The sequence below is a fragment of the Notolepis coatsorum genome, assembly GCF_963971535.1.
Source record: "Notolepis coatsorum genome assembly, chromosome: 17".
In the NCBI taxonomy this organism is placed as follows: Eukaryota; Metazoa; Chordata; class Actinopteri; order Aulopiformes; family Paralepididae; genus Notolepis; species Notolepis coatsorum.
This window is the reverse complement of record NC_140181.1, coordinates 106,126,262-106,136,488: the sequence shown is the minus strand read 5'-3', so window position 1 is coordinate 106,136,488 and position 10,227 is coordinate 106,126,262. Positions and strand designations below refer to the sequence as shown.

The following is a 10,227-nucleotide window of genomic DNA, read 5'->3' as shown; positions in this document are numbered from 1 at the left end:
ATATATTTTAATAATCGATATCGATCGATAATAAAAAAAAATATCAATACATTTTTTTATTTGTATTGTGACCTACAACAGGCCAGCTTTAAAACCAGAGACAGTGGACAGACTTGTCTTTCTTGCCTGCAACTTAAAAGTAATGGCTTTGCTTGTCCAAATGACAATACTGACCAAATTGAGATTTATTTTTCTCTTGTCCATTTATTTTGTTTGCTTTCTAATTTAAAATACAGTTTGAAACCGTCTGTACACCGTAGGCTATGTGTGCTAGCAGAGCTAGTCTCCAGTCGCGAGTCACGGTGGTTTGTCCACCAAAAAAGCGCCAAAAGATAGAAAAGAAACTATAGCAGAGCCAGAACTGTTCAACTCCCCTGGAGCCACAGCCAGCAGAGAAGCCCGTTTACTTTCGCTTTCAAGAACTGGAGTGTGAGGGCCTGTAACACTAAAGATCGCGGCAACGACAAAGAATTGCTGCAAAATAAACATACATTAGTTGTTTAAATTTTAAAAAGATAACAATATAGATAATTATCGATATCGAGTGATATGATAACATTATCATATTGTTATCGTGCAAAAAATTTGGGCCATATCGCTCAGCCCTATCTAACGGTATGTATCTTATATAATAATTTTGTATTCAATGTTGCATAATGGTATAATGATGAGGTATTTAAATCAGGGTTCCCACAGACATTGCTAAATGAAATTCAAGGACTTTCAAGTACTTTTCCAAGCACTATTTTTTCATTTTAAAAGGGCATTTAAAAGGATTCAATTCACTTTTAAATGCTGTTTTTTATAGAAAAATTATCCGATCCAATATTTAATGGCTTAAAACCAATTTCCGACAATTAGTTACACTTTAAATAAAAAATATTTATTTCTTGATCCAGACATTTTTTTTATCATGGATGAACAAAACTTTCAATCCGAATGGTTGATTTGAATTTCAAGGACTTTTGAAGCACCTTGTAAAAGAAAATTGGCTGTTTTCAAGGAATTCCAGGCCTTGACTTTTTTTTTGCGAACCCTGCTTATAATGTGCGTTTAAATCAAGGTCAAAATGAATGCATGAAAAGTGGTGGAAATCAAACTCTCAGAGCCGTGTCTTGTTAGTGGTATCCTGTTCCTGTATTCCATCTGCAGTAGTGGCATGAAATGCAGCAAACACAGCAGTTTTGAACACAGCCATATATCAAGTCCTGTCTATCACATACAGTATACAGCGATGGCCAACTTGAACATCAGCTTGTCTCTTTTTTTCCCCACATGAATTCAAAAACAGGGGTGAAGGGCAGACCGATAGACATCAACATATATGCAAGAGATATTATAAATAAGACATTCATATAAAAATAGGCTTTTACAAAATATACTCTATCAAACCAATATTTTCTTTTTTTTTTTATACCAAAAGTGGAGAATGTGCCCATGTGTTGTTGTTGTTGTTGTTGTTGTTGTTGTTGTTAAGGGTAAGTGAACATTGTCAGTAGAGCATGCAGCCTTCTACCTCAGAGCGTGGGGCAGTTCTCTATAGACTAGCAGCAACAGAGGGAGGAGGAACTCATGTGGAAGTCAACGCCAGCAGCCTACAGCCCGTCTCTACTACACAACATATACTCCAGGCTGATTAGACCTCCAATGTATTTAACCGTACGGAATATTGCATTAATAAACAAAAACAAAAAAAAATACCTCCCGTCATCTAGTCGTTGTTCCATAACGGAAACACAAACAAAATCAGTAGTTTTTTTTTCTTCTTTTTTTTTTTTCTTAATTGAATAAATTAATATTAATTATTATTTTATTTTTTTATTTTATCTCTAAATACAGTATGTTAAATATTCCAAATATCTGTGTGGTTTCATCTGTGCATAGAGTGCCCTAAAAACGAGATAGGGACTAGATGACGACAGCACTGTCCAGCGTCACATCCAGCATTGATTTACGAGCACCGTCAACGTCCATTTGCTCGACAGACCAAAAACATCAGTACACGTCCATAGCTTAAAAGTCTCTCTCTCGCTCTCTCTCTCTCTCTCTCTCGTGAAGAAGAAGAAGAATTGACAGTTTTGTCCAAACGGCCCCGTACTGTGGGGTTACCGACCCCGTACTCCAGGGGCAGTGGTCTTCCCTTTATGGTGCTCCGTTTGCACCCCAAGCAGTCATCCTGAATAGAGATCCACCAAGGGATGCAGGGAGGAGGAGGGGGGAGGAGGGGGGGGCTTTGTGTGCAAAATAAATCATTATGCTCCATCTTCGACTTGACAGTAGATATATGCACAGTAAGTAGTTCCTCATTATCTATGGCTATGAGGCTTCAAAAATTTGCCTTCTCGTACAGTATAAACGGTTCCACTTTGTCCATGCAAACATACATACGTAAAGCTAAAACACACATACACAAATACATCTACACACACACACACACACACACATATATACACAAATCCACGCACACTTGCGCACACACACACACACACACACACTAGACACACACACACATATACACAAATCCACGCACACTTGCGCACACACTTGCGTGTACACACACACTACACACACACATATACACAAAACCATGCACACTTGCACACATACGCGCGCGGCCGCGCACCGTCCCCCGCCACAATAAATAGTGTCACTTGCAGGTGTACACCTCTGTCCGCTCGCTGCAGGTGTTGCACTTGACGTAGCAGCACCACAGGAACTTGCAGTTGCACTGCCAGACGCGCGAGTACTGGTGCGTGTTGTAGCCCCGGCCGCAGCACATGAGGTCGCAGCCGCTGATCTGCTGCAGCAGCGTCTTGTTGCACACCCGGCCCCCGGTGCCCAGGCTGCCCGTCACCGGGTCCGCCTCGCAGTAGTTGGGCGACTTCTCGATGTACACCAGGTCCGTGTCCTGCGGCTTGCGGTAAGAGTGCGGCTTCTTGACCTTGAGGAACTTGGGCCTCTTGTTGCGGCTGGCCTTGACGGACTCCACGTGCACCGCGTGCCCGTACTTCTCCTTCAGCAGGTAGCCCAGCTCGCGGAACTTGGGCAGCGTGGTCCAGCAGGTCTTGGTGGTGCAGGAACCGGAGACGCCGTGGCATTTGCACTCGAGCCTCATGTTCTTCTCCAAGACCTGAGAGACAAAGAGAGACAAGACCTGATGACACACACAGAGAGAGAGACAAGACCTGATGACACACAGAGAGAGACAAGACCTGATGACACACACAGAGAGAGAGACAAGACCTGATGACACACAGAGAGAGAGAGACAAGACCTGATGACACACAGAGAGAGACAAGACCTGATGACACACACAGAGAGAGAGACAAGACCTGATGACACACAGAGAGAGACAAGACCTGATGACACACAGAGAGAGAGACAAGACCTGATGACACACAGAGAGAGACAAGACCTGATGACACACACAGAGAGAGACAAGACCTGATGACACACAGAGACAAGACCTGATGACACACAGAGACAAGACCTGATGACACACAGAGAGAGAGACAAGACCTGATGACACACAGAGAGAGACAAGACCTGATGACACACACAGAGAGAGACAAGACCTGATGACACACAGAGAGAGACCTGATGACACACAGAGACAAGACCTGATGACACACAGAGAGACAAGACCTGATGACACACAGAGAGAAGACCTGATGACACACACAGAGAGAGACAAGACCTGATGACACACACAGAGAGAGACAAGACCTGATGACACACACAGAGAGAGACAAGACCTGATGACACACACACACAGAGACCTGATGACACACAGAGAGACAAGACCTGATGACACACACAAAGAGAGACAAGACCTGATGACACAGAGAGAGAGACAAGACCTGATGACACACAGAGACAAGACCTGATGACACACAGAGACAAGACCTGATGACACACACAGAGAGAGACAAGACCTGATGACACACAGAGACAAGACCTGATGACACACAGAGACAAGACCTGATGACACACACAGAGAGAGACAAGACCTGATGACACACAGAGAGAGACAAGACCTGATGACACACAGAGACAAGACCTGATGACACACAGAGAGAGACAAGACCTGATGACACACACAGAGAGACAAGACCTGATGACACACACACAGAGACAAGACCTGATGACACACACAGAGAGAGACCTGATGACACACACAGAGAGAGACAAGACCTGATGACACACACAGAGACAAGACCTGATGACACACAGAGAGAGACAAGACCTGATGACACACAGAGAGAGACCTGATGACACACACAGAGAGAGACAAGACCTGATGACACACACAGAGAGACAAGACCTGATGACACAAAGAGAGACAAGACCTGATGACATACAGAGAGACAAGACCTGATGACACACAGAGAGAGCTTTTCAAGACATGTATCTGTGTCCACAGAAACGGCCCTCATTGCGGTCACAGAGGCACTTCACTTAGCAAAAGCGAAAGGCCTCTCCTCTGTCCCGATTCTCCTAGATCTATCTGCAGCCTTCGACACAGTCAACCATCAGATCCTCCTCGTGGCCCTCGCAGGAATGGGAGTGGCTGGCTCTGCGCTGACATGGCTGACATCATACCTCAATGACCGCTCCTACCAAGTGTCATGGAGAGGGACCCTGTCGGCCACCCGCACCCTGCGGACAGGTGTCCCCCAGGGCTCGGTCCTATGACCCCTTCTCTTCTCCCTCTACACTAAATCACTGGGTAACATTATAACGTCTCATGGCTTCTCCTATCATTGTTATGCCGACGATACTCAACTCTTCCTCTCCTTCCCTCCCTCAGATATCCACGTCTCTGAGCGGATCTCGGCCTGTCTGTCTGACATCTCCACCTGGATGACGACCAACCACCTCAAACTGAACCTAAGCAAAACAGAATTGCTCCACCTGCCGGCCAAATCCTCCCCCCTGACCGACCTTTCCATCACAGTCGAGAATGCAGCTGTGACCGCGTCCCCGACCGCCAAGAACCTTGGTGTTGTCCTCGACGACCAGTTGAACTTCTCTGCTCACATCGCAGCGACAACCAGAACCTGCCGATTCCTCCTGAGCAACGTCAGAAGGATACGCCCCTTCCTGACAAAAGAAGCCACCCAACTCCTCGTCCAATCAACAGTCATCTCCCGCCGCGACTACTGCAACGCACTGCTCGCTGGCCTCCCGGCCACTGCCACCAAGCCTCTTCAACTCATTCAGAACGCAGCGGCCCGCCTGATCTCAAACCTACCGAAGTCGGCCCATGTCACCCCACTTCTTAGGGACCTGCACTGGCTCCCCATTGCTGCACGTATCCGCTTCAAGGCCCTCGACCTGGCATACCGTGCGGCAAAGGGAACCGCTCCCGCCTACCTCCGGTCAATGGTCTCTAACTACACACCCTCAAGACCCCTACGCTCTGCATCTTCTGGCCGCCTCAGACCTACTCCTATCCGAGCTCCGGGAGGGTCATCAAGGAGAAGTCGCCTATTCTCAGTCCTTGCCCCACAATGGTGGAACGAACTACCCACCCCAGTTAGGACAGCCGAAACCCGTCCAATCTTTCGCCGTCGACTAAAGACGCACTTCTTCAACCATTATCTAAAAAAAATATATATAGATATCTAACCCTAACTAACCTTACTGTCATGCACTTGTCCTAATAAACTAACCTACACTGTAGCACTCAACACTTTGATGAACATTGTTACTCAGCTGATAGAGTTGTGCCCTTCCTGATGACTTGTCGTACAGAACTTGTAAGTCGCTTTGGATAAAAGCGTAGCAGCTAAATGACTAAATGTAAACGTCTCTGCATATACTCAGGGTTAATTATATTGTTACAGTATATTGTTTACACTGGCTAATTGTATTTGTACTTTCTACTGTATTATAATTGTATGACCTGTATTATGTCTTCTACTATCACCATGTACCCCCCCCCCCCCCCCCTCCCCATGCTGCTGTGATGCCTGAATTTCCCCCCAAGGATCAATAAAGGAATAACTTATCGTATCTCTTATCTTGAAGAGCTGATTACAAATAAACAAACAAACTATAACTCAGTGAATACTGTATTATGGAACGCAGGTAAGTATAGCCTGAATGTGAATATGAAATGCACTCTAGGAGAGGGTTGAACGGAACAGTGCCACACAAGAGTGTGATACTGTGTACACAGCAGGCAGAATACTGTATCATATTTCAGGCTCTGTGTGTGTAGTCACCACACACACACCACACACACACACACTGCACACCACAGACTGCACGGGGGGGCTGAGTGACTGGGATTATTGCTAAATCCCAGGGGTGTAAAGTACTTGAGTAATTGTACTTCGTTACAATACTTAAGGACTGTTTTGGGGGATTTGTACTTTACTCTAGTATTATTAGGTTTGTATACTTGTACTTTTACTCAATTACATTTCAGAGAAAAGAAAACATACTTTTTACTCCTTACATTTAAAATGCAGACCTACAAAGTACAAATCTCGCAAGTCCAACTATTTTAATTAGTATATTTGTTTCTCTGGCCGAACTAACGTTAACGTTATTAATCCTGCGGCCGCAATTTATTTAAAAACAGCCAATCAAATCCCTGTCAATGTAAAAATAAACCCGCCCATACCCATGCTGATTGGTCCTTGTGCAAGACTAGAAAGCGGGGATCTTTGATTAAACACCTGCTATCAGAAGAACAGACAGTCATAAAAAAGGTTTTTACTTTTTAATACGTAAGTACATTTAAAAGTAGAAACTTTTTAACTTTTACTCAAGTGTGTTTTTAGCCAGATACTCTGACTTTTACTTGAGTAAGATTTTGAGACGGTACTCATACTTTAGTATAATTTCTGGGTACTTTTTACAACCCTGCTAAATCCTAAACCGTTGACAATGAGACGTGCCAATGAATCGACAATCAGCAATAAGATCTATTCTGATTTCCTCATACCCACCCATGGCTGCTTGTTTGGTGTGAGCTAATGTTAATAAGACACCGTATTTTGCCTTTTGGGAGATCCAATGGCTAATTATTCATATCCTTGTGTTTTTTTTTTTACATAAAAAAACAATACAACAACAATAATTCACAAATTGCACTGGAAATAACACGTATAAACAAGAACAGACAAAACAACGCTCCTCTGAGCACTGTGTTTCATAGTGTGCACTTGGCTACCGGTCCCATATCCATCAGCTGTCCTGTGACCAACACTTGTGACAGCCTTTGTCTGGGCGTCTTCGACCTGGGAGCTGTGAACGGCACTCCTGCTCAATGTCACTGCTTCGATTAGCATAAATAAAGGAGAGGGGGGGGAGTATCAAAACAGAGGGCCCATTTATTAGCAGAGGGAAGGGAGAGAAGGGAAACTGCTGATAGTCTGATGAGTGTAGTGGCCTCAATGGGGGGGGGGGGGGGGGGGGGATTTAGCCGTCTAGATAAGCCAACGTGATCAGGCAGGCGGTGGGTGATCTGCTCCGTGCGACGTGTGAGATGAGGCTCTCTGCGTGGGGTCGGCAGGGGTGTAAAAAGTACCCAGAAATTATACTTAAGTGAAAGTATGAGTAGCCTACCGTCTCAAAATCGTACTCAAGTAAAAGGCAGAGTATCTGGCTAAAAAGTTAAAAGTTAAAAGTTCCTACTTTTAAATGTACTTAAGTACTAAAAAAGTAAAAGTAAAAACTTTTTTTCTGACTGTCTATTCTTGTGATAGCAGGTGTTTAATCAAAGATCCCTGCTTTCTAGTCTTGCACAAGGACCAATCAGCATGGGTATGGGGGGCGGGTACATTTTCCATTGATGGGGATTTGATTGGCTGTTTTTTAAATAAAGCGCGGCCGCAGGATTAATAACGTTAACGTTATGTTTTTTTCTCCTCTGAAATGTAATTGAGGCTGAGGTTACACCTTTCGTATCATCTTCGTATTGTTTTCTTATACGCATCGCCGCGTATCGCCGCGACGTCATGCGCCTCGAGTCACACTTTCGTTTTTTTTTCGTTTTGTCACCAGAGCACACTGATGTAGTACACTGCCAAAGCAGTAGGTGGCAGTAGGTGGCAAACATGAAGGCAATTTCAACCAATCAGAACGAATGTGCCAATACACTTCCTGGAAGCTCCAGCAAAGAAAATGTAAATAAGGCAGGCGCCTATGCCGCGCCACCATCTTGCTCAATGCAGCAATTCTTTTTTCAGCAAAGCCTAATAAAAGTGCAATAAACAAAACGGATACATTCACTGTGTGTTCTGCCTGTCATTTGTTGATGAAACAAAACTAACATCAACACAAGTGACCACCAAGAGCGGATAGTTTAGGCTAAAAAACGATCGGATGCATTGTAGCATTGTTAGCTGCATGCTAACGTCAATGGAGTATTGTGGCTAGAAGCTACCGTTAGCTCACGCTACTTAGCCAGCATCAAAACTGATGATATCGCGAGCTATCAGTAGTTAGATAACATTAGAGACAACGCTGTGTGTATTAAACAAAGGTGAATAGATGACTGGGCCATTTTGTTTAATGCTTCTTAAGTTGAAAGAGGAACTCTGAGCTAACAGGGTCTGAATCCTGATAGCTCACGTTAGCCAGCTGCTCATGCATCGGTAATGCTAGCAGAATGAATGGATGTAAACTTTATTTAACATATTGCATATGGGTACAATACAATACGGCTCAATACAAACAATTGTTAAGGGAATGCAGACTGTTGTAGCTTGGACTGGGGTCCTTATAACAATAACTTGACAACACATGGTAGCTGAAGCTATTTTGGGACACGGAGCTCTGTCCCAAACACACACACACACACACTCTGAGTCTGCTGTCACCGGAAGGGCACGCAGATGGTATCTACTGCGCATGGGCGTTTTCGCAACAACGGCTAGCGTGCTGACTACACGCTGTTTGTCGACTCGTTTTTTTGCGTATCTCCAAACGCAAACACAATTTTGCGTTTCAGCCGTATCCACAAAAAAAACGCCAAAATACGCGTTTCTGTGTAGATAGGACATCATACGTCGTCAAAAACGTATAAAAAAACGCCAGGAATACACTAGTCTAACCTCTGCCTGAGTAAAAGTACAAGTATACAAACTAATAATACTAGAGTAAAGTACAAATCCCCAAAAACAAAGTTAAGTATTGTAACGAAGTTCCCTCCGGTCCTCTTCCACTGCTTCCCTCACCGTCCTGTCATCCAAACTCAAAGGTTCTGGTGACCGGGCCTTCTCACGAGCTGCACCCAGACTCTGGAACACCCTCCTCCCTCAGACCATCAGAGGCTCTCCCTCACTCTCCACCTTTAAATCCCGACTCAAAACCTACCGGTTCTCCAAGCATTCAACCTTCCTTACCCATAACCACCCTCCTCCAACCTACCACCTCCCCCTCCCTACTTTCTCTCCCTCTCCTGCCCCCCCCCCCCCCCCCTCCCCCCCTTCCCTCAGTTTCCTTACTCCCCTGACTGGTCCCCTACTGGACTCTGTATCTGTTACTTGTTACCCGTTGGTTGTATGTCCTGCGTCTTCATACTGTTGCTTATTCCCTGTGGTTCTTTGTTTCTCTGTTCATTTGTTTTGCTCATTGTCAGCGTCTTTGTATTATTATTATTAAGTACTTTACACCCCTGCGTGTCGTGTCGGTGAATCGGGCCTCTCTGTGGGGTACGTGTCGGTGAATCGGCCTCTCTGTGGGGTACGTGTCGGTGAATCGGGCCTCTCTGTGGGGTACGTGTCGGTGAATCGGGCCTCTCTGTGGGGTACGTGTCATGTCGGTGAATCGGGCCTCTCTGTGGGGTACGTGTCGGTGAATCGGGCCTCTCTGTGGGGTACGTGTCATGTCGGTGAATCGGGCCTCTCTGTGGGGTACGTGTCGGTGAATCGGGCCTCTCTGTGGGGTACGTGTCGGTGAATCGGGCCTCTCTGTGGGGTACGTGTCAGTGAATCGGGCCTCTCTGTGGGGTACGTGTCGGTGAATCGGGCCTCTCTGTGGGGTACGTGTCGGTGAATCGGGCCTCTCTGTGGGGTACGTGTCGGTGAATCGGGCCTCTCTGTGGGGTACGTGTCGTGTCGGTGAATCGGGCCTCTCTGTGGGGTACGGTCGGTGAATCGGGCCTCTCTGTGGGGTACGTGTCGTGTCGGTGAATCGGGCCTCTGTGGCCCCTTTCACACCGGCAGCGCTCCGGTTCAAGCTCCAGCTCCGTACTGGAGCCTCTGAACC

General features: G+C 45.7%; 1 protein-coding gene across 1 annotated transcript in view; it reads right to left on the bottom strand.

Moving 5' to 3' along the window:
- Nucleotides 1-1,159: 1,159 nt before the first annotated feature.
- wnt7ab (wingless-type MMTV integration site family, member 7Ab) overlaps nucleotides 1,160-10,227 on the bottom strand; it is a 16,767-nt gene continuing 7,699 nt past the window's right edge. The window contains 1 exon segment of the mRNA XM_084333045.1: nucleotides 1,160-3,130. Within this exon segment, the coding sequence (XP_084189171.1) occupies nucleotides 2,648-3,130 (483 nt within the window). The 3' untranslated portion in view covers nucleotides 1,160-2,647.